General features: G+C 35.0%; 3 protein-coding genes across 4 annotated transcripts; 2 read left to right on the forward strand and 1 right to left on the reverse strand.

The window, feature by feature from the left end:
* The first annotated feature begins 1,665 nt into the window (after positions 1-1,665).
* Positions 1,666-7,146, forward strand: LOC133876029 (serine/arginine-rich splicing factor SR45a-like). Of its 2 annotated transcripts, none has more exons than XM_062314333.1 (4): positions 1,666-1,810; positions 3,920-5,069; positions 5,232-5,462; positions 6,818-7,146. In XM_062314333.1, the coding sequence occupies exons 2-4, from the start codon at positions 3,955-3,957 to the stop codon at positions 6,945-6,947; spliced, it is 1,476 nt and encodes a 491-aa protein (XP_062170317.1). In that variant the 5' UTR covers positions 1,666-1,810; positions 3,920-3,954; the 3' UTR covers positions 6,948-7,146. The 2 variants fall into 2 exon arrangements, with proteins under 2 accessions (XP_062170317.1, XP_062170318.1); XM_062314334.1 differs by lacking the exon at positions 1,666-1,810 and having other exon boundaries at positions 4,148-4,276; positions 4,378-5,069.
* Positions 7,147-13,369: 6,223 nt separating this feature from the next.
* LOC133874970 (calcium-dependent protein kinase 2) lies at positions 13,370-19,221 on the forward strand. Its single transcript, XM_062312925.1, has 8 exons — positions 13,370-14,564; positions 15,970-16,113; positions 16,224-16,376; positions 17,381-17,496; positions 17,704-17,871; positions 17,958-18,085; positions 18,622-18,721; positions 18,791-19,221. The coding sequence occupies exons 1-8, from the start codon at positions 13,820-13,822 to the stop codon at positions 18,863-18,865; spliced, it is 1,629 nt and encodes a 542-aa protein (XP_062168909.1). The 5' UTR covers positions 13,370-13,819; the 3' UTR covers positions 18,866-19,221.
* A 2,328-nt stretch (positions 19,222-21,549) lies between these two features.
* Positions 21,550-22,952, reverse strand: LOC133874972 (protein translation factor SUI1 homolog). The gene is made up of 2 exons (XM_062312927.1): positions 22,792-22,952; positions 21,550-22,171 (listed from the first exon to the last, which is right to left on the reverse strand). The coding sequence occupies exon 2, from the start codon at positions 22,101-22,103 to the stop codon at positions 21,765-21,767; it is 339 nt and encodes a 112-aa protein (XP_062168911.1). The 5' UTR covers positions 22,104-22,171; positions 22,792-22,952; the 3' UTR covers positions 21,550-21,764.
* Positions 22,953-23,952: the final 1,000 nt, after the last annotated feature.

The following is a 23,952-nucleotide window of genomic DNA, read 5'->3' on the forward strand; positions in this document are numbered from 1 at the left end:
GTTTAAACCGATAGAAAAAAGTTAAATTTTTGTGCGTTCCGTCAGCTCTAAAACTTACTGTGTATTAGTTAACTACCTAAGATAAAACTTATCACACAAGTTTAAGCCGATTATAAGAAAAAAAGTGGTTTTTTTTGCGTTCCATCAGCTCTAAATCTTCTGGCATATTACTCAACTATCTAAGATTTGGTGTCAGAAGTGGGAATTGAACCCCAGGGCTATAGATGGTGACTAAGCCTCTACCAAATTAAATAGCCACCTTACACTTGCTTGTTGGTAAAGAAGCAAGGTGGGGGGTGGCAATTGCAGGCCAAAGAAAAAGAGGAAAACTGGAAAGAAAACCAGGTGCTGCAGAATGGTGGTTCTGTGGGCTGAGAATTTTGAAAATTGGAAGATCATGGGGCATTAAGTATATGTGTTGTGTGTGGAGCAAGTGGTGCTTTAATTGCATCCATTAATGGGCAGATGTAGCTCGATCTTTTGGCCTACTTTGGCACGTCTGCAGAACCTCATTACTACTCCAATATCTTCTTTGGTATTTTAACCAAGATATTAAGTTATACAATTCTGAAAGCTGCTGTGATCTTTTGCCAAAACAGATTATCCAAAGGCTTCACTCATAAATGCTTTGAATCAACCACTTCTAAACTTGGCATAAGATATCACCCAATACTGAAAACCACTCAAAATGCACAGCCAACTGCATCACTTTACTCTTTTTTTGTCTGTTGCACCAAATTTATATACATTTTAGGCAGATGAGATAATCTTACATCTCTCTCTCTCTCTCTCTCTCTCTCTCTCTCTATATATATATATATATATATATATATATATATATATATATATATATCCACACACACGAGTAATGCTATATACCACGTCAAACTTTGACAAATATTTCACCTAACTAATGTAGCAGCATCTAGTAGTCATTAGATTTTTTTTTTTTCTTTTTTAATAATGGCCGGTCCAAATATTATTACACCCTGCCATATCAGTTTAGTGAGATTTTTTTTTCTATCTCTCTCTCTATATATGAATGGATACATTTCATTGATTAAACTAATCAAAACCCATAAGAATCTAATGCTTTTTTACGGTGATAAAGTTTTCTTCTAAATTGGAATGGAAAAAATTCTTTCAACCTAGTTTATTAAACTGACATATGCTTCTTAGAGGACATGATCTTACATGCATGCATATTTAATAAAATGAACATAACATCTGATTTTCACATGCAATTTTAAATAAATGTGATAATCATATGTTTTAAGAACATACGTTAATTTAATAGACTAAAATTCTTCTTACTCAATTTGTTGTTGACGTTGTTGTTGTTGTTGTTTATTTTTTTTTTTTTTGTTGGGACTGCTAATCTGGCCTATTACCACAGCCCTAAAGCCCATCAAGCTCCTATCCAAAGCCAAAGCCCATGAGGATGCATTTTCTGTTTTCCTATTTCAAACTCATCTTATCCAACTTTATAAAATATTTGTTGATATTTTCTTCCTTTTTTTTTTTTTTTTTTTTTTTTTGGAAAATCTTCAATTAGATATCACAATCAATCTAGAACCTTAAACGACAACGGTTGATAGGGAAAAGCGACGACGGTTCCTTGTGGTTATAAAAAATAAACAATTTTTTTTTGTTTTTTTTTTTTTCTCTCTCTCTTAATCTCATTGTTTTATCTGTTTATATTCTGTATTTTCCTTTTCGTTCTGAAAACCATTAACGACCTCCGTGAAATCAGTCACTCGTACAGTCGTACAAGTGCGGGCAGAAAGATTTTCACCCAGAAAAAAAGAAGGTAATCTCTCTCTCCGTGTGCTTAAACTGCTTGAATTTTTTTTATTTATTTTTTTTTTTTTGGTCTGATGAAAAAACAGTTTACCTGGAGTTGGATGGTGAAGCACATAAATTTGTTTTTCCAAACTAAAATGAAGAAATCAGTTCTAATTCCATTAAAAAGAATATCTTTTTTCAAGTGTCAGCCTCTGGGTGTTTGTTCGTTTTATTAATATGTGGGTTTAATTTGTATTTGAAAGCTTAATGGAAGACAAAATGGTCTGGTGCAAGTTTTTGATTGTAAATATTAAAACTTTGGAGTTGTAAGAGGAAATCTTCGTATAGGCATCAATACCCAGGAGCTGGAATTTGAAGATAATGCTTCAGCAGTCCAATAATCACCGGTGTAGGATTTATAATATGGTTGGTTTTTGTGATAGTTGTACATACATAAATTCATACATGCGTCATGCGTGCATACGTAAATAAGTCTGTTAAGGTTTGAGCTGGAAATTCCTGAAACCTTAGTCTGTAACTTGTATGAAATTGCTTACGAATGGGACATCTTAGTGCCCTTTATATGGAGGAAAGTTGCCTTAGTTATCATGTTCGAGTGAGAATACTTTTGTGAAGAGTTGGGCATCGAAACTAACTTATAAAAGGACATGGTCTTGTCAATGTCAATGAAAAATGCCATGGGTTGCAAAAGTGTATCCTTTGCTAAAGTTATGTTGAAAGAATGAGTTATGGTTTCTAGGAATATGATGAGAAGGTTGAGCATGTAGATATATGTGAATTCTATGGCCAAAGCTCCAGCTCAGATGGCACTTCCTCCCCTTGTAAGAACGGTATGGAGGGTGAAGTCATAACTCACCAATCAATGTGTGTGTGAATTGTTTGAGATTATTGAAGATGTATTAGACTAATGGGATGATGCAATGGATACCATAATTTAAGTGCTGAGATGAGAAATTTGAGAGTGATGGATACATAAGCAAGGAAGTTGTTGTCTTAGTATAGTTGTGCTTAAAACCGGTTGCCTCAGTGCAAGTTACATCTTTGTTCCGAGTTACGGAAGTTGGGTCTTTTTAGTATCAGGCTTATAACATATTATTTGGCAGATCACAATGGTGACACTCTGCCACAAAATAGGCTGCAAGGTTACAGCCATTTTTTAGGGCTTGGATGGCTGCTGCTAGTTTCCCAGCTGGCATTTGGGATGAGGGTCATAGTACTAGCAATTCAATGAGAAATCCTTTTTTAGAAGCATTACTTTTACGTAGGTTAAGTCCCTGGTCCCTGCTGCCTGTCCAGGAACCTCATGTTGGCATCAACATGAGTGTTTGGTGCCTTGTTTTGCAGCACTTTCAGGGTCAGTGGCCATGGAGCACACTTCAAAAGATTTGAAAAGCAGATTTGGCAAAAAGTTCTGTGAACTCCCATGATGGGGGGTATTAGCATCCTCAGTCCATGTGTATTAATAAAATGTTGGATATTCATATTTGTTACAAACACATATTTTTCCTAACACCTTACAAAAAGTACTCTTACTGGGAATCGCCTTTCTGGCTTCCCTCACAGGGAAAAGCCAATACAAAGATTCTGAACAATCAGTGAGAATTGAGAAATTATGTTAATTCAGTTCAAATTGACTGCTCACTGGCATTTGGTAGATGTTGATCTTATGAGCAACTTATACATGCATCCCATGCAACCTGATTTAAACATGGTAGTTTTGTCATACATGGGAAGCTCTTGGTAACTTTTCTTTGAGGTGAAGAGGATTAAGTAGGTGGGGGTGATGATGCCTCGACATTTTGTATGGATTGTATATACAAGTTATCCATTTGTATATTGTTATGCTTTACTGCACAAAGTGATCTTTTAATATCTAATTATAAAAGTGTCTTTAAAATTCATTGGTTTGACTATATTTTCATTCTCTAGATTTTGACTTGAACTGTCTCCGGATGTTGTAATATAGATTGCTTTATCTTCCTCTTTGATTAGGCTCAAGATTGCATTGAAATAGTCTAGAGGATACTATGATGGAATTTGAACATTATTCTTTCTTTACATGCATAGACTATCCACAGTATTTATTTATTATTCTAGTTGAATTTCTATGCAGGGATCAATTTGGGTTGTTCCAAGAAGGGAATTAAAATGAGTGATCATTATGAAAATGACGATTCTCCTTTGGTGGGAGAATTAGACCTTAGCTTTTCAATTGATGAAGAAAAAAAGGTTCAAGATCATGTTGATGATAATCTAGCAAGAAATGGTGAGTTTAATGTGGATATGAATCAGCATGAGAAACTGGGTCCCCCCTCACTGCCTGCAGATTTCGCATATGACATTTCAAAACCTTCTCATGAAAAATCCTATCCTGTGCCAGATGAATTTGATCATGATGATGTTGGGAGTACGCAATTTGACTATGATCATGAGAGGATTCAGTCTCCACTCAAGAACAACCATTACCAAGGTGAGATGGATGAATTGCATGGCAGTAATTTTCTTAACTCCTCTCATTTAAAGGCACAAACTTTTAGTAATAAGGGAACTCAAGATTCTGCTCATTCACAGGAGTCTCCTCTGTTGGCAGAGGGCAACCGGGGAGAACAAATGGAGAGAGATTCTGACCTAGGTATGCCATCTGTCTATAATGAGATAGAAGGGGAAGGTAGTGATACAGTACACTTGTTATCTTCCCCGAGGCCACTCTGGTGCAAAAATGAACCTAAGAATGGAAACTTCTACAACCCCATAAACTCACAAACTGAGAACACAAAGCCTGACATGCTCCATTCTGGCATGCAATCTCCCATGAGAACTCCCAAACGATCAATATCATCTGTGATGGAGAGACGGATGCCGGTTTCTCCTAAAAGGTCTCCTTGCATTCACCAATCACCCAGTGGTCATAAGCCACTGTCTTCCCAACAAGTGTTTCAGGACCCATCATATTCACCTAGATCACAAAGGCAGAAACATTCTTCACCTAAAAGGAAAGGCCTAAATAAGGGGCTTCCATCCCAGGATCAGATATCTCCTGCTAGAAAAGTTTCTATTTCTCCACCAAGGTCCAGGCATAAGGATGATTCTTCTCGGAAGGGCATATCTGCATCACGAAAAACCAGTTACTCACCCTCATTTGATCGAAGACGGGACAGATCAGTGTCAAGGTTACCCATTCGGCAAAGGGATTACAAGAGAAAACATCATGACAGATCTCGATCAAGGTCCCCATACTCAAGTGCTCATTATAGATCCCCAAGGTGAATTTATAACCATTAAGGTCAATATTTTTTTTAATTGAGGTTTATAAATGTTCAATACCCAATAGTTTGTTCCACTATGAATTATTACTATTATTATTTTTAATTCTCAAACTGAGGGTGTGAGTTTATATCATAATGTTACATTCTTTTGGTGAACAGGAAAAGGTTTTCTCCAAGACGAAGATCTCCTCCTTTTGGAGATCATCCTCATCATCGGTCCGCTAGAAGAAGACCCTGGTCACCGCCCCGTAATAGGACCACTGGAGTGGGGTTACCAGGTAGAAATTTGTTTGTTGCAGGTTTTAGTTTTTTGACTACAGAGAGAGATTTGGAAAGAAAATTTTCTACGTTTGGTCGCGTACGAGATGTTCGTATTGTTCGAGACAAGAGGTAAATATGTGATGCAATTTTATATTTATTGAAAGAGTTTATTTAGATCTGCTGACAAGGACATTTTGGAGTTTCTTTTTTAATTTTCAACTCCAATCTGCAAAATGATTATCACTACACACCTTCCTATTTTAATTAATTGTACGCTGGTTGGCTATTAGGAGTCTAAAATCTGATTTTTCTTATACCAAGTGAAGTTTTATGCTATAGAAAGTTGTTCTCAACATGAATGGAGAGCTTTTTTGAAGTTTCATGAAACACATATGTTAGCCCCAAAATTGAATTCAGAAGAAAGTAAAAAAGCTTGAACTGTGTGATGGGCAAACAGTTCAAGCCAAATCCGTGAGTACCATTATATTTGTTCTAGCTACAACAATTGACTACTCTATATGATATTCTTCAGAGAAAAATACTGTAGAGGTCCCTATTGTTTGGCCTTTATCAAATCGCCCTCTAGAGTTTAAAACTCATCAAAACACTTCTTAAGGTATGCACCATTATCAAATCACTCTCTGATTTTTTAACGGTAGGCAATGATATGTAGGACGATGGCCACATCATATCCAATAACATTTGACACGCGTACATGTCTTTGAGTCAATACCAATTAACTTCGCCATGTAATTTTAAAAATGCCACATTAAAAAAAAATAATAATAATAAAAAAAAGGAAGTGTGGTTGGGACCTTACTGCTACCCAACCTGCTGATAAAAGGTCGAATTCAGCAGGGCTGCAGGTACGACATGCTGATCAAATCCGTTAAAAGGAAGCCTAATCAAAGCCTTTGGGGTGGTTCGGCCATCCCCAACCACACCCTTTTTTTCTGTTTTATTTTTTTATTTGTTTGTTTCTGTTGTGGTATTTTCGAAATGATGTGGTAAAAACAATTGGTGATGACTCAACTACATGTACACTTGTCAAAATGTTATTTGATATGAAGTGACCATCTGTCTACATGTCATTGTTTACCGTCAAAAAATCTAACTGATTTGATAACGGTACAACCGTCCATACCTTAAGGAGTGATTTGATGCGTTTTAAACCCTAGGGAGTGATTTGATAAAAGGTCAAACTACAAGGACCTTGACAGATGGAGAGCAGGTTTTCATATCCCTGGTTTTGAAGATTGAAGATGTTTAGTAGTTGGAACGTCTGCAAAAGGAATCTTTGTGATCAATTCTTGTATCAATCTAACATTTGCTAGGCTAAGTGGTTATCACAATGTAAATGTTCAAAGTAAGACCTGAGCTTTAAGAATGATGCATTTGAATCTTTTGACACGAATAGTGTTTTACTCTTTTATTCTTCTGTGAATTGATTTTTTTTTTTTTCACTTCCTTTTTCTATATGTAAGGTCTGGGGATTCGCGTGGGTTTGGATTTTTATCCTTGGAAAGGGATGAAGATGCAGATGCAGCAATCAGAGCTATGGATGAGACTGAATGGAATGGTCGAATTATCCTTGTGGAGAAATCAAAATCTTGAGGGCCTTGAAGCTTTATGTACTAGTTTATGATTTGGAACCTAGTTATCAAGTTATAATTTGTTGAACTCTTGTTCAGCAGTTTAGATTTGTTTCTTTACAAATAGTACAGTACAAATTTGCATGGTGGTTTTCACCCAAAAGAAAAGATTTTTGTGTTAACCAAAACAAAACTCCTTTAATGTGTTACTTGGGGGCTAACCTATTCCCATTGTGCATTACTTATTCACTCTGGTGTGCAGGATATATTTTTGGTGGCAAGTATGTTTGGTTATTATTAATGGATTTGGCTTGGGTGCTGTAAAAAATAAAATAAAATAAAACTACAGCATGTCTTCCATAGTTTTCTGCATTGACTGATCTTAAAATGATCAACAGGGTATAAAAATCCTGGAATTAAGTCATGAAATTTATAGAAGTTCATGAGTAGCTACCCTGGAGGCTGGAGCCATTAAGATTCTGGTTGATAGCTCATCCTGTCCTACTCACGGCCATAAAGACACCTTCCCATATCTGGAGGGACAGGGTGTCCCTTTAAGCCTCTGGTAAGGAGTTCAGGCCCCTGGGAATCCATTCTTTCTTGAGAAATAAAGCTTGTTCATGTGAAGTAGACAAGTAGTCAGAGATATTTGGTTTCCAGGTGCATGTATGCTTTCAGATTATCAGTTTTTTTTTTTTTTTTTTTTTTTTTTTTTTTTTTATTTTATAAGGAAAGGGTTACAAAGGTGTATCCTTCCCATTCCTGATCTGTAAGGAAGAAAGAATAGGAGATCCAGTGGGAATGCTACCAAATACGAGGTGAGTAGTGGCCCATTTAGCTAAAATATGTGCTCGAAGATTAGCACTTCTAGAAACCTTCATAGCACTCCAGCTATGAAAGGTAGCAAGATCAAGTCTAATATCTGAAATTAAATGAGCAAAATGCCAAGAGGAAAAAAGCTTGAGGCTGATTCACAGCTAATATTACTAGAAGAGCATCCTCTTCAAGCAGAAAATCTCTAGTACCCATAGAAGCAGCAAGCCGATAGCAAGAAATGCTGCAAAAGTTTTACCAATGAAGACATCAGAGACATTTAGCTTTTGAGTCACTGCAATAATGATATCCTCATAAGAATTACTAATCACAGCCGCTGTCACAGCAAAATTATCACGGATGGCCACATCAAAATTCCCTTTGAGACAGCTAGAGAAAGGTAGTTGCCAAAGAGAGGACAAAGCAACATATTGCCATGCAAAGTAATGAGATTGTATGGTAACTCTAAGATGTTGAATGGCAAGACTTGGGTTAGGCAAAGTACCTTCATGGATCAATTTATTCCTTGACTGCCAAATGAGGTCCATAACAAGAACTGCAGAAAGCTGGAACTTACGAGAATCTGTCGAAGGAATATCCAAATGAGTCGATGGATAGATAAGAGCGTGAATCCAATTATTATGTGAGCACGTTAGTATGTTATCAAGTGGCTGGACAACTTTAAGTATTGAACAAGCGATGGTTATTTTTGAGGGGAATAGAAATTTCCTCGGAATTTTCTTTCAATTCCGTTTATAAAATTGTCATGTCTCTTAGCATGTGATGAGTACGTGATTTTTATTTATTTTTTGGTTCAATAAAGCAATTGAAGAGCCTAAATTGTATATATACATGCACTGGATGAGCATCAGCCAATCCAATCTCGGAGTTTTAAATCCTTATTTATTGGTGTTAAATATATTGAAGAAATATATGAAGGAGAGAGAGCGGAAGAGAAAGAGCCGAAGTATATAATGAACTACATTGTATTAAAGTAGTATTACTAATACATGTAACAATATTACATAAATCTCTATTTATAAAGAAACAATAAGTAATGAGCAAGAAGCTCTAGACTACATAAAGCATGGGAATAAAATAATAAATCCTAATAAGAAAGACGATAAATGTAAAGAATAATATGATATTCTTAATAATTGTACCTCAATGATTAATCCATATCCTTAATCCAAAAGGTCATTTGAAAAGAAAACAAGATGAAGCATCTTCTTTTTAATTATTTAATCTTTTCAGTTAAAACCTTTATAGGTAGAATTTGGAAGCTTGTGGCTTTTTTCTTTCTAAAGTAAAGTGGCAATTTTATTTTCATTGAAAGATACAAACATTGAAGCTTCTTTTAAGGAGGCAAACCTTTTCCCCCTTTTTTTTCCTTTCACACGGCTGAATGTAAATCTCCACCTCCCCCCTTAAAAAGTACAAAGTTCTCTTTAAATTAGATTGGTAAAAATTTCTCCAATTAAGATTATTAAACTGATATATGTTTTTAAAACATGTAATTTTCACGGCTTATGAGAATCATGTGACTTAACCTAATCGACTGATTTTTTTTATTTTTTATTTTTAAAAAAAGGAACTTTCCACTTAAAAAAGCAAATTTTGTGATTGGTAGACACTTTGCCATTACAACTTGAAAAAAATATTGTCCCCCAAGAGATAGCTCAATCGGTTGGGGACCACGCCTCATGAAGCGGAGGTCACTAGTTCGAATCCCCCCTCCCCCTCTTGTGTGGACATGTCAAAAAAAAAAAAAAAAAAAAAAAAAAAAAAAAAACTTGAAAAAATACTGCAGCTTCCATGCCATGCATTCTTTGTACCTCATCCAACCCATTAGGTCGAAAAGAGCATAACCTTTTCCAAATCACAAGGTCCACACCAATCTTCATGGTTAACTCACCCAAAAACAAAAATCGGAGAAATTTCGCTTAACCATCCTTTAACTTTTATTACTTTTGCAATTACCTTCTTAAAATTTCAAAATTCTCAATTTAGTGTATAGAATTTTCAATTTTTTACAATTTTATTCCTCTATTATGATTTTTCGTTAAATTTTAATTGAGGCCTTAGAAATTCTCAAAATACTCATTTTTTTCTTAAAAAAAAATAATTTTTTAATTAAGATAATTCGTAATTTTAAATAATTTTATAGGGGTATAAATGTCATTTTATTATTTGACCGTCTAATTTAACCCCAAATCCTAACATGAGGGGTGAGATTACAAAAAACCGAAAGTTCAATACACTAAATTGAAAATTTTTAAACTTTGAAGAGTAATTACAAAAATTGTAAAAGTTAACCAAGTTAACCTTAAAAAAGAAAAAAAAAAAAAGAAAAAAGAAAAAAAAAAAACCTTCCATATTTCTTGCCAGCTATGTTTTTGTTGCTTGTAATAAATTAAAAGCATTAACAAATAACTCCAATCACAGAATAATAAAAAAAATAAAAATTACTTTCATGTTAATATCACGTTATAACATTTTTTTAATATATATATATATATATATATATATATATATTATTGTCCTGATACTCCCGGCCTGAAGATTGAAGAAGTTTCAGTGGTTGTTGGTTATTGGAGACATATTGTTTTTTTTTTGGAACCATTGGAGACACATTGTTAAGACGTGTGTCTCACATTATCAAAACCGCGTATATTCCATTTTATTATTATTATTATTAATATGCTTGGCCGCCTGGGTTATTAAATTAAAAAGATCTAAGACCGAGTGTACACGTTTCCCATTTGTTTGCGCAGGGATTAGACAGCCACCCACCACCTGGCCACGTGGCCCAATACTGGTGACCACCGTAGACATGTCACATGATGATCCAATAACTACAACTTTTTTTTTTTTTTTTTGAAATTAATTATTTTTAAGATATTTCTTTACCAAACAAGCCGGTTGTTTGTGTTTCAAACTTTCACCTGCGCGTGAATCGCGTGGTACACATGATGGCTGGTTGGCTCTTTCTTTTCCCCCCCACAGCTTTCGGCCCCCACGTTGACTGCGTGGCTTTGGCTCGGGAATCCGCGTTCTTGTTGATGATAATGAATTTGCTTGCTGTTGTCACTTGTCATCAGTGATTGGTTAATGATGATATCATACATTTCTCATCAAAGAAAAAAAAAAAGAAAAAAAAAAAGATAGAAAGAAGGAGAAAAATAATTGACTCTTGATTGGATTATGATTTTAAAAAAACTGTTCCTTTTCTTTCTTCTTTTTGATTTTTTATTTTCTTTTCTTAATCTCATTAGACAAAATGGCGTGTTTTTAGGATTAAATCCAAATACGATGTAGTTGTAAAATATATATATTATCCGCCACCAACTATTCAAAATTTGATATCTGCCTGCAAATGGTGGTTGGGTATTGGAAATTGTATTTGCCTATCCACCCCTAACTCACTGGGCAGGCGGATAGCCGAGGCGGTAATCGCTCCACAATCTTAATACAAATGTGATAGGTGTTTAAAGAATGTTATAATTAAAGGGTGGCAATTTGTGTTCGCGTGTTGGGTTTATGTCATGTTTAAGTATGGGTATAAGACTATATAAGCCAACTCTAACTGATCCGTTTTGTATCTGATTTGTTAATTGTGTAAAAAATCGTCGACTTTAGTTACAGTTATGTTTGTTAATATGTTTTGTGGGGGGTATTTTTGTTTTTTGTTGTTGTAAAAGTGTTATAATATGACATGAATGTGAAACTTAGCTTTGTATTTTTTTTTTTTGAGCGTTTTGTTTTTTTTAGTTGTTTGTTAATATTTTTTTTAAAAAAAAAAAGACAGAAAATACAAATTTTAACAAACTCAATAGTATTTTATGTTTTGAAAACAACAAAATAGGCTATTTTTCGGGGTGTGTTTATGCTGACTACGCTCACGTAGGGTTGCCAATTTTTTACATAACCCACGAACCCGTCATAAAGTTAGAGAATTAGAGTTTAGCATAAATAGGTTCGGGTAACCCGTTTATGACACTATTAATAAACGTTTCAAACGGGTCAACCCACTTGACCCTTGAGTTGACCATTTGACATGTGCTTTTTTCTTTTTCTTTTTTTCCTTTAAAAAAATATAAAAACTCTAAAACCTAAAGAAGAGTAGAACTTAAAAAAACTCTCGAACTCTTCACTCTTTTTCACTTCAGTCTCTTCTTTTGCCTTCACGTTGTCTTGCTCTTCATACTTTCATTACAAATAATAACATCACCAGCAACATAAGCATAAGCTTTTGTCAAATGGAAAAACAGATCACAACATCACCATCAACATCAACATAAGCAGGTGTCCTTTGGATCATGTCTTCAAAGCCAACTTCAAGAACCCATTATTTTCATGTTATGGTGAGACGGGTCGGGTCACCCCGACACAACTCGCTAAAATAAACAGGTCAAACGGATCGTATTGTGGCAACCTGTTATTTAAGTTGATTGTATTAGAGTCGAAGGGTCTGACCGTTTTAACTAAAAAAGTTATTTCAGAGTTGACCCTTAACGGGTTGACAGGTCAAATAAATTGGCCTAAACCCGACATGTGAACCCATTTTACCAGCCCTATGCTCACGGTGGAGATCGAAGAAGTGATATGAAAGTCTCCTTCTCATTCACCCATTTCTCTTCAATAAAATAAATTTGCTTTTTGACGTTTAATATTCATGTAAATAAGCTCTCAAAAGTTGTTTTGTATTAGTAAAAATAAAACTTATATATGTTAAGATTTTTAGAAGTTTTTATCCTCTCTATATATATATATGTTAACCAAATTAATAGGGGTTGCAAATTAATCTCAGGTCAAACTATTTTCGTCCAATGCATTTATTTTTTGTTCCTTGCATAATTTACAATTTCGATTTATTGTACAAACAAATTATTCCCAAATTATTTAGGAAAGTCTATTCAATATTTTCACATTATTTCACATTTTATTAAGAATAATGCTACTCTTTCCATTTCACACCCGCATGCAATACGTGTTTTAAATTACTTTTTTTTTTTTTTTTTTTTTTTTTTTTTTTTTTTTTAACTGAATGACATGGGAAGCTACCTAAAACAGAGTAATGTTACATGTCACCCACAAACTGGTGTGGCTTTTAAAATTATAATTGAATTTGTGATAGATTAGTATTGAATTTTGATCAAATAGTGATTTTAAAGCCATATGCTCGAAAACACAAGAAAGACATTAAGCAATATTTAGAATTACTCATTAAAATAAGTCACGAACATAAAACGAGTCTATTAAATAAGTATGAATTGTAACATTATTTTTCTGCACAAATAATATAAGTGTTTGTGGTATTTATATCACCTCAATATTATCACTTTAATATTTATTACATTTTAAAATATAATAAATATTTATACGATAAAATCTGAATAATTTAATTGCAAAATAATGACTGAAATTTGATAAGTATTTTCCAATTCGTGAATTGAAAAAGATCACTTCCTTTTAAGCACTAGAGTTCTTGCCAACTTTATCTTACCAACATCAATGTAAATATACAAAAAATAAAATAAAATAAAATAATAATAAAAAATCAATGTAAATACATAAATATGAAAAGAAAATGTATATGAAAACTTGTTTGCAGCTCCTTTTTCTAACTTTATTTACAGAGCACTGTTTACAGAGCACTCTCTCTCTCTCTCTCTCTCTCTCTTCATCAGTTCTGCTTGGGGGGTAAGGTCCCCAAAATTTCAACCTTTCAACTTGATTGCGTGATTGACCGAGTTCCAGTTTATCCTTTCTTAATCGGACTTCTCTCAAAGCTCCTAACTTCAAAGCCAAGACTCTGATCCACTTTTATTAAACAACAATCCAAAACTTGTCTATTTTTCACATCCTCTTCATATTCATTCTCTGGATACCCCATCTAGGTTTCTTGATCCAAAATTCTCCTCCACTTTTCCCCTGAATATCCAGCATATTTCTGCACAATCCTTCTGATTTGTCATCTGGGTCTTGTTCCTTTTCCATCTTTTTCTCAGATAAGTCAACTTAATTTCTGATCCAAGCCTTAAAGTTTCTCTCTTTCCTGAAAATTAGTCATTGAAAGATATGGGTGCTTGTCTTAGCAAAGGCAAAACTTCAGAGACAACACAAAATGGTTACAGATCAGGAGGTGCTTCTGGCATGCACTACCAAAAAACCCATGAAGTGGTTCACCAATCCAGAGCCCCAGTCCAACAACCCCACCAATTGCCTGAAAGGAGGGCCCAGCCGGCTCAGCCCGCCCCGCCGCCGGCGTCAAGGCCATCTTTTCCGGTTCCAAGCCCAAAGCCTGTCCACCGGCCAGATACAATTCTTGGCAAACCATATGAGGATGTTAAGCAGTTGTATAGCATTGGCAAAGAATTGGGTAGAGGTCAATTTGGGGTAACTTATCTTTGTACTGAGAATTCAACTGGCAGGCAGTATGCTTGCAAGTCTATATCCAAGAGGAAGCTTGTTAGTAAGAATGATAGGGAGGATATAAAGAGAGAGATTCAGATTATGCAGCATTTGAGTGGGCAGCCCAACATTGTTGAGTTTAAGGGCGCTTATGAGGATAAGCAATCAGTGCATGTTGTTATGGAGCTATGCGCTGGTGGTGAGCTCTTTGATAGGATTATTGCTAAGGGTCATTACAGTGAAAGGGCTGCTGCTTCAATATGCAGGGCAATTGTTAATGTTGTGCATATCTGCCACTTCATGGGCGTGATGCATAGGGATCTTAAGCCTGAGAATTTTTTGTTATCTGCCAAGGATGAGAGTGCACTTCTGAAGGCCACGGATTTCGGGTTGTCGGTCTTCATTGATGAAGGTAATTTTTTAATTCAATGAATTCTCCCATCATGTTCACGAGGTTTAATGATTGAACGAAAAGTTGAATAGTTGCTTGGAGGTTTGTATTTTTCATGAGAATGTTAGAATGAGAGGCACTCAAATCTTTTGTTGGTCGGATAATTATTCAGGAAATTTTTTTCATGTATTTTTCCATCTTAAATATGTTCTTCTGGAGTTTTGTTGCTTGTAAATATCAAATATTGATAAATATTTTCAACTCCTGCCAAAAGTTTATTCAATGAATGAATTTCCAAAGCGTGTTGATTTAGAAGCTGGATTGAATATGATGTTGCAAGACTTCAATAGAAGAATAAGTCGGGTTGTCTTTCTTTTTATTTTTTTCCTCCCATAAGTAAAAGAATAATGTGGAACATTTGTTGTCGTCAATTTAGACGGTTGCTAGGTCTGTTTTTCAAAACCTGACTGGAAAAGTCGAAACCTTCACCTTCAACAGTGGCAGGTAGAGTGGTCTTTCCATCAGGAATGAAAATGAGAATTGACTTCCAGCAAGTTAATCATATCTGCTTTATATCTATATAAAAAAAAAAAAAAAAAAAAAAAAATCATATCTGCTTTATTACTAACGCATTTATTGTGCCATTTTTCGCTTGTGATGACCCAAAAATTTTCTCCCAACTTTTATAGCGGCCTTCATTCTATTTTAGAAACCAAGTAGCTATGCAACTATATTTCTGATATCAGGATCACTTTTTTATGCAACCCTTTTCAGGATTTTCTTTCATGTTTTACTTTGATATTCTGCCTCCTGACATATTGATTTTACTATATTTGGAGTTTGAAGAATGATAAGAGTGTGTTATGAGATGAATATGTGCATATTTGATACTTCTCATAGGGTGAGGGGAGGGAGAGAACGGGCGAACCAGTAACAGGTCTTCACATATTATTAAGTAGCCATGATTGGTACTCAAGAAAAAAAAAAAAAAATAGTAGCCATGGTTGATTTTTTCATATACTTTATATAGAAGCTGTTTTTAACTTTTGCCACACCAAAATTAAATCCTAACATTGCTCAATTTCTGTTTATGATCACACTGCTTCCCTGGTGCCCCTAATTTGAGAGGTCTTTCACGGTTTGTAAATTATATTTTATGAGACTGACTGAAATCATGGAAGTAAAATTTGAGATAGAACTGTTTTTCTTAATAGAAACTCTGAACCTCCCATCTCTATATTTCATATTTCTTGTTGTATTAAATCTATAATGGGCATGTATTGTTTCTGTATAGTCTCATAGAACTGTTTTTCGGGTACTGGTTGTTCAAAAAAGTTAGATTTGATTGAAAAGAAAATTCACTATAATTTATATGCTTTTGCTTGAAATGTAGACATTAAGATCTTTTATGACTCACTCTTGCCAGGAAAGGTGTACCGGGATATAGTGGGAAGTGCTTATTATGTTGCTCCTGAAGTACTTCGGCGCAGATATGGGAAAGAAATAGATATTTGGAGTGCAGGAGTTATCTTGTATATATTACTCAGTGGTGTACCTCCATTTTGGGCTGGTAAAAATGATAGATCCGCTCTTTGTTCAATATGTTTTTCCTGTACAACTATATGTTCTCTTTTGTTTTTCTGGGGGGAATTGATGATTTGTAATTAATGTATATTACAGAGACGGAGAAGGGGATATTTGATGCTATATTGGAAGGAGATATTGACTTTGAAAGTAGTCCATGGCCATCTATATCAAACAGTGCCAAGGACCTCGTCCGGAAGATGCTAACGCAGGACCCAAAGAAAAGGATTACTTCTGTCCAGGTTCTAGGTATGCATCTCTTAATATAGTTAATCATTATGCCTCAAGATGCAGGTCATCTCATGACTAATTTTCCCGATGGTAGCTTGACTCATATATGTAATATCTTGTTTTACTTGGAAAAGGCCTCATCTGTACTTAAGTGGCAGAGCGAAAGGCCTTCTTTTTCTATACTCTTTTTCAGTGGATGGCTGTCTATGATTGTTTTCATACTTCTAGTTTTCATGACTTCTTTTTTACTTTTCTTTTTGCTGGTTAGGTACTTTTCTTGTATACTTTCTGTGTATTTGGCGCCCTTTTGGTTTTAATGAACATCATTTACTCATCAATATATATATATATATACACACACACACACACACACACACACACACACATAAGTAGGAGAAAAATCTTTAGGGTTGGCTAATTCGCAAGTTTACCAAGGTCAAAAAGCTAATTTTTGTCTATATATATATTTTTTGTAAGTCATACAAGGAGTTAGAGAATTTAGTTGCGACACCCATGAGCCTTTTTGATAGAAGCTAAGGGCCTATCTGGTATTATGAGAACCCTTTTTTTTTCAAGAAAAATTGAAATGATGAAATGTGTTGTGAGCACTTTAAAAGGCTTTTTTTTTTTTTTGGAGTTCACCTTCAGCGACTGAAAGTGCCCCGAAAATGATGGGTCTCAAAAGTTTCAACTTCATTTTCTTTTTCTCAATTCTAAACCAAAGGAGACCTGGATATGCCCATGGTTGAGAATTGAAAAGAGGTAGTATGACAAGACATGTGCACGTATCAAATATTGTGCCAACCAGTGTCACCCTTAAGCTATTATATACCTTTGTTGATTATTAGAACTTTCAAATTAAAAATGTTTATGTTGCTTCACCAATAAAACCTTCTAATGATTCTTTAGTATAACACTCTGGACATTTTATCATTACAGTCAACAATAAAAAGGCATTCCTCAGTCATTCTGTCATTACATTTCTCTTCTGACTGATATCTGAAACTGTGTGGCTTATCTAGAGCACCCATGGATTAGAGAAGATGGAGAAGCATCAGACAAGCCAATAGACAGTGCCGTCCTTTCCAGGATGAAGCAATTCAGAGCAATGAACAAACTAAAGAAACTTGCACTGAAGGTATATACATCCAGAAATCTACATACATGGATTTCAATCTTCAATGTGATTGTGACCATGTGTATAGATGAAACTTGGATTGTATATCTAAATTAATTATTTTGGGATGCTCAATGAATCTATGGCCCAGTTGTAAGTCCCATTGCAGCTAAGGATCTGACTGTGCTTCCCATCTAATAAACTGATCAACTATGCCAATAATTATAGGTCATTGCTGAAAATCTTTCTGAGGAAGAAATCCAAGGGCTCAAGGCAATGTTTACAAACATGGATACCGATAAAAGTGGCACAATCACCTATGAGGAACTGAAGGCTGGGTTGGCTCGGCTGGGCTCAAAGCTTTCAGAGACTGAAGTCCAGCAGCTCATGGAAGCTGTAGGATGTTGAACTCCAATTTTTGTTGTTGCTCTGCTTATGCTTTTTGCTTCATACTGTACTTACATTGTTGGTTTTGCATTTAGGCTGACGTAGACGGGGATGGGTCCATTGACTACATTGAATTTATCACTGCTACAATGCATAGACACAAGCTAGAAAGAGATGATCATCTTTACAAGGCTTTTCAATATTTTGATAAGGATAGTAGCGGGTGAGTCATTTCTTTCAATCTCTGAAAACAATAAACACCTTATTGGACAGCTTATTCTGCAAAACAAGAAAATTGTATCATATCATCTTATCATACTTGCTCTTTAACAGTCTTACTACAATACAGTTGACATTCTTTACTACTGGATGATTCAGAAAAATTATTATGTACTATAACGTGTTCATATATCTTCCTGGGATTACTACCCGCAGGAGGTGCTTTATATTTTTTTTATCAGTGATTGACATGGGGATCTGGATATTTAAAACCGCAAATTGACATGGGTATAAACTTTTGATGGATAATACAATTAAGATCTTGTAGAGGTGAATCAATCAGGGTTAGTAGGTTAATTCTGCAGATAAGATTTGGATTAGGGCATACTGATTGAATGGCATCAAGTAGATTGGTCATCTTTGACTTCAAACTTGTGTCAGGGAACACCCTTAAAGTTTAATTATAATCCAAATGTAAACGAGTTTTTGTGTAGTCAATGATCAATATATTGAGAGGTTTTTTGGGGAATTCTATTGCAGGTTTATTACCAGGGATGAACTAGAGGCGGCCATGAAAGAATATGGAATGGGTGATGATGACACGATCAGGGAAATAATATCCGAAGTTGATACAGATAATGTAAGTCATCTTTATTATCTTGATACAGATAATGTAAGTCATTAGCACTCAATTCTATTGGACTTACAGGATGGCAGGATCAACTACGACGAATTCTGTACTATGATGAGAAGTGGAAACCAACAGCAGGGCAAGCTCTTCTAGATCAACAGATGTTCTTGCTGCTTAACCCATCTCAGACGGTTATATTTGCTTTCCTAATCCTCATCGAGTGTAAACATCTGCCTCGTAAAGCTTGTAAAGCTTCCAAATTTGTATTGTTTTTGAGTGGTGCAAGAGTTGTGCATAAGTAATCACCATACTCCTTAAAAAAAATTTCTATGTATTTCCCTCAATTTGTGATGGGAAATGTTGATGTTTGGAGGACAGACTATTTGAAGAGGATGATATTGTTGTTTTCCTTTGTAGGGTATGCGCATAACTACCCTTTGGACAGGTTTTGATGAAGGGATTGCTAGCAGTTCCAATAAGAAAGTATAAAATGTGGGATTTGTTTGGAATTCAGTTTCAAATCTGCATCTGAACGTTTCACTGTTTATTTTTGGGGTGTAAATCAACCCTTCTGTCTGGAAGGTGGGAAACCAAGTTCAGGGAAGGACGTTAGGCAGCTAATGTGAGAGGTTCCACGCGGATCTGGTTGCTCGGGTTGGTGATTACTGATTAGACAAATTCAAAATTTATTTGGGCAGTTAAACTTCATATGGACTGTTTTACATTAGTTGCCCAAATTTGGATAGCTAATTGCTGTGAATCCCTTCTGAATCGATAGGGTCGGAAGTGAAGAAGAAAAAAAAAAAAAAAACTCAAACTGAACAGAGCTGAATGCTCGGTTGAAACTGAGTCGACCATGACATCCATAGCTTTAGTCAGTAGTTGGTTGACTTGATCAGTTAGATCAAACAGATCAAATCACACATAAATAAATAATTTTTTTTTTTAAAAAATCTGATTAAATCGGTAGAATGGAAGGACCCTCCAAGTGGGGATATGAGTCTGGACGAACAGCGCAATGAGAGTGAAGATTTGACATGGGGAGGATTTTCAGATTAGTCAGGATTTGGAGAGTGGAGTCTATGGAGTCGGACAAACGACCCGGGATTAGGTTTTGCAACTGGGAAGAAACAAATTTATAGGACATTAAGGCTCAAAACGACCGCACTTGAGTTTTTTTTTTTTTTTTTTTTTTTTTTTTTTTTTTTTTTATAAATATCAGTAAATCATAAAACAATGTTTTAGTCAATATTTGTTTTAAAAAAATATAGGCAGTAGCAGGTTGGAATTATGTCAAAAACGAGGAGTAACCTTTGCCCCGTCTCGGCTTCGACTTTCATCAAAAACAAAAATAGAATTTCGGCCCAACCCCTGCCTGAGAATGAAAGTCAACCTGTGACACTTAATTAAAGACTCTCCACTATTCCAAAAATTCTGAAAGTAAATTTGAATATTGCGAAGTTGTAAAGAGAGAGAATGATGCATGCGAGTTACGAGCAAAATAGTCATAATAAAAAGGTTATATCTGTTATCTTACGATTCCAATATTATATGGAGACAAACATGATGGCATTTGAAACCTATTCAAAGGGCCACAAATTTGTGTTCCATGAAAATTTTCTAATTTTAGTGAAGAAAATTTTAGTGTTTATTAGGACAAAAATGTTTGTTGACCGAAATACGAAAAAATCTATTTAATGAGATTCGGTCGGCCGAAGGATGATGTCAGTCAATACTAAATTTTGAGAGCTTCGGTTGAAGTTCGTTCAACTTAGGGTTGTTCCAATGCGATGTTTCATCTCATTTGACCAAACTTAATGTTTGTTTGGCTAACGTCATAGCAAGCTAATTTTGTTATTTGTTTTTTAGGGTTGCAACTCCACTTCTATTTAAGCCTAATAAGGACGGCTTGGCTACTTAACTTTAGTAATTTTATCAGTTTTTCAATAAGAAACATTCTAGAGAGAGTTTTTTTCATTTTCTCTACGAATTTCTTAATTTTGTTTTGGTTCTGCAGAAAAGTTGAGTTTGTAAATTCAACGACCTAGTATGCTACATTGTGTCAAAGAAGCACTCTAATCTCATGTTGCACAGCGCCGAAGGGAAAGAGCTCCAAGTTTTGGGTTTTTTTTTTTTTTTTTTTTTTTTTTTTTTTTTTTTTAAATTTATATATTAAATATTTCATGCTGCCAGGTCAGCACGTGGTTGGGTCTTCATAGTGAATCAATCACATAATGTGATTAAGGATGCTTAATTCATGACATGAGTGGAGAGCTCCAACAAGAAGCTGGAATGAGATAACAATCATGGAAGAAGAAAAAAATCTGAACCTGCACCTGAGTAGTGAGTAGTCCTAGATTTACCAGTGGTGGACATACGAAGTTGCTGTACTCTAAAGAGATTTGGATGGGAAGTTGAAGTCTGTTTCGTTTAGTAAACAGAGTTGCTACTGGAAACTAGATGCAAGGAAGGGCCTAATGGCTGAACTTGAGATGATGAGCCTACTCTAGTGTTAAAATATAGGATTTCTTTGTTAGGATTAATTGATGCCAAGTTTAATTGTAATCAAATCTATCTTATTGAAGTTATTTGTAATGTAAAGATTATCGAGCAATGAAAACGAAAAACGAGAATATAGGCTATATATAGCTATATCGAACTCTTCTCTCATGTAATGGTAAGTTTCTAACATCGAACCATTTCAAAATTATCTTATTTATCCTATGTCTATTTCTTCCCCTGTTTTCTTTATTATAGATTTCTTCACCCAGAGGATAGAACCAGGCATATAGCTTCAACCATTACTAGAGAGAGAGAGAGAGAGAGAGAGAGAGAGATTTCAAAGGAATAGAATCCAGTATTATTAATTTCGGAACTTCATCACAATCTACAGAAATCCCCATCAACTAAAACAAAAAAGCCAGTCAAGACACAAAAGCTTAAACGGGTATGGAAACCCCACACGCATATATATAAATGTTGCCAGAATAATATATCTTAGCTGACAAACCCACAGGCACCAAACACAAAATATATAGTAGCACCCAATTCCTTAAAAACCATGTATCTTGATCTGCTCCTTTTTCACAATCCCAGCCTGAACAAGAAACTGGGACGCGTTCTTGCGCTGATCCCCTTGGAGCTGGATAATCTTCCCCATCAACTTGTCCTGCACCACATTCCCGTTGCAGCAGAACTGTTTCTTGAAGTCCTTAAGGATCTTGTCGTAGCTGAAGTTCCCCTTGAGGCCTTGCACTGTGGTTAGGCACTTCTTCCCATTCCTCTGCTGGATGCGGATATGAACATACTCCTTGGCTCCGGTGCCATCCAAGTTCTCGGCGTCAGCAAACGGGTCGAAAGCAGTGGGAATCTGGACGTCTAGTTCAACCATGTACTTGGTCTGTTTGAAACCTTAAACAACCAAGAAAAGCTCTTCTCTTTAATGCAATCACGCGAAAGCTGAACAGACGAATCAAAAACAAAAATTCATGTCAATTGCTAAATCCTCAAGAAGCATGTACTTCAACATCTTCTTAACATCTCAAAAAACATTCACACTTTTTGATAGATAGGCAAAGTTTTCTCAGAAAGATTGAACTTGTTATTATATTTCCTTTGATTCTTTCGTTTTAACCAAGAAGATTCATACAGAGGATAAAATTCACACAACCCAAGCACTGCAACATACAAATTCAATTCATGATAGAACAAAGGATCATACTTCTAAACACAAAGACACATCCTTTCCAAACAATTCGTGTAACCCACAAACACTATTGCTAGAAGATCAACTTGTTTTCCTTGCTTTCCCTCTCAACGATTCACGTAACCCACAAAACATACTGCTATAATGTCTTATTTCTTCTCTTCTAAGCAACCCATAAGCAGAAATTCAAACAAAACAAAAAATATCAACCGCTTTCCCTCACAAACACACACATAATCAAATAACATAAACCCCCCAAACCTCAGAAAAATAAATCATCAAAAAAAGACAAAAAGAAACTAACATACAAAAAATTTATAGTTATAGGATTAACATAAAGAAGACAACGAAAAAAGGTCTTCCAGAATCTTACCTGAAGGAAAAAAGCAGGTGCTTTCAAGCAAGAGTCGGATTTCTACGAGAGAAAACGGAGGGTGCGTTGGGCTATATATATAGTGGGTGGGTTGGGGAGCGTGACACGCTTCTTTTCTTTAGCCACGAATCATCCTGAGCCGGGCCGGAAGTCGGTTTGGGACGTGTGGACGGTGAAGATTGAGTGCTAGAGTTTTTGAGAGTGCGTTCATTGAACGCACCCACCAGGCCGGACTGGCATCCGAAAAGAGTCAAATAAAGTCCGTTGTGGGTCCCAATGGAAAGAAGAATCCAGATTCCACCAGATAGAGACGGAAACACGGTGCATCAAATTTAACGTTTGCAGGCTATTTTTTTTATGGGAAAATTGCATCATTAGCATATCTGCTAGATTTAAATTACAAATTATTTTATGTAGTATTAAAATAAATTTAAAAATTACTTTAGATAAAGAAATAAATTTAAAAATTGATATGGTTTGACCTAATTTACAAATCGGTTTTTGGAGTCAAATTCCATTAAAAAAATTTAACAGATAGCATTAAGTGCCACGTCAGCATCAATAAGATAACGACCCGTGTCAATCTTAATACAAAAATATAAATGTATAAAACTTAAACAATTATTATTATAATTATTTTTTTTAAAAAAAAAAACAATTTTAAAAAGGAAAAGGAGTGGCTTGTCAATGCAGGTGGCCGCACAACTACCCTTAAGGGATCTAGGGGTGGTACGCGGCCACCTCTGGCCAAAGGTGGCTCACGACCACCCCATGTCTTTTATGATTTAATCATTGTTTAAAACTCAATGAGTATTAAGATAAACATTAATAGCATTTACTAGTTTTGAATTTAACCCTTTAAATTAAAGGATTAGAATTTAAATATTTGTTACTTATTAAGAGGCTATCATATTTTAAAATATAAATATAAATATAATAAGATTTTAATATTAGCATAAAAAAAAAAGATTTTAATAATTTGATTTGAATTTTTTTTAAAAAAATTCTACATGTTAAAATATTTTAAGAATGATAGAAATCTTGACCCTATTACCATATAAATATTATATTGTTTGTAATGAGATAAGGCATGATTTGTGGATGGCTTTTTTTTTTTTTTTTTATTGACTTTATTAAAACTGTCTTCTCATATATATATAT

This window comes from Alnus glutinosa, chromosome 8 (assembly GCF_958979055.1).
Source record: "Alnus glutinosa chromosome 8, dhAlnGlut1.1, whole genome shotgun sequence".
NCBI lineage: Eukaryota > Viridiplantae > Streptophyta > Magnoliopsida > Fagales > Betulaceae > Alnus > Alnus glutinosa.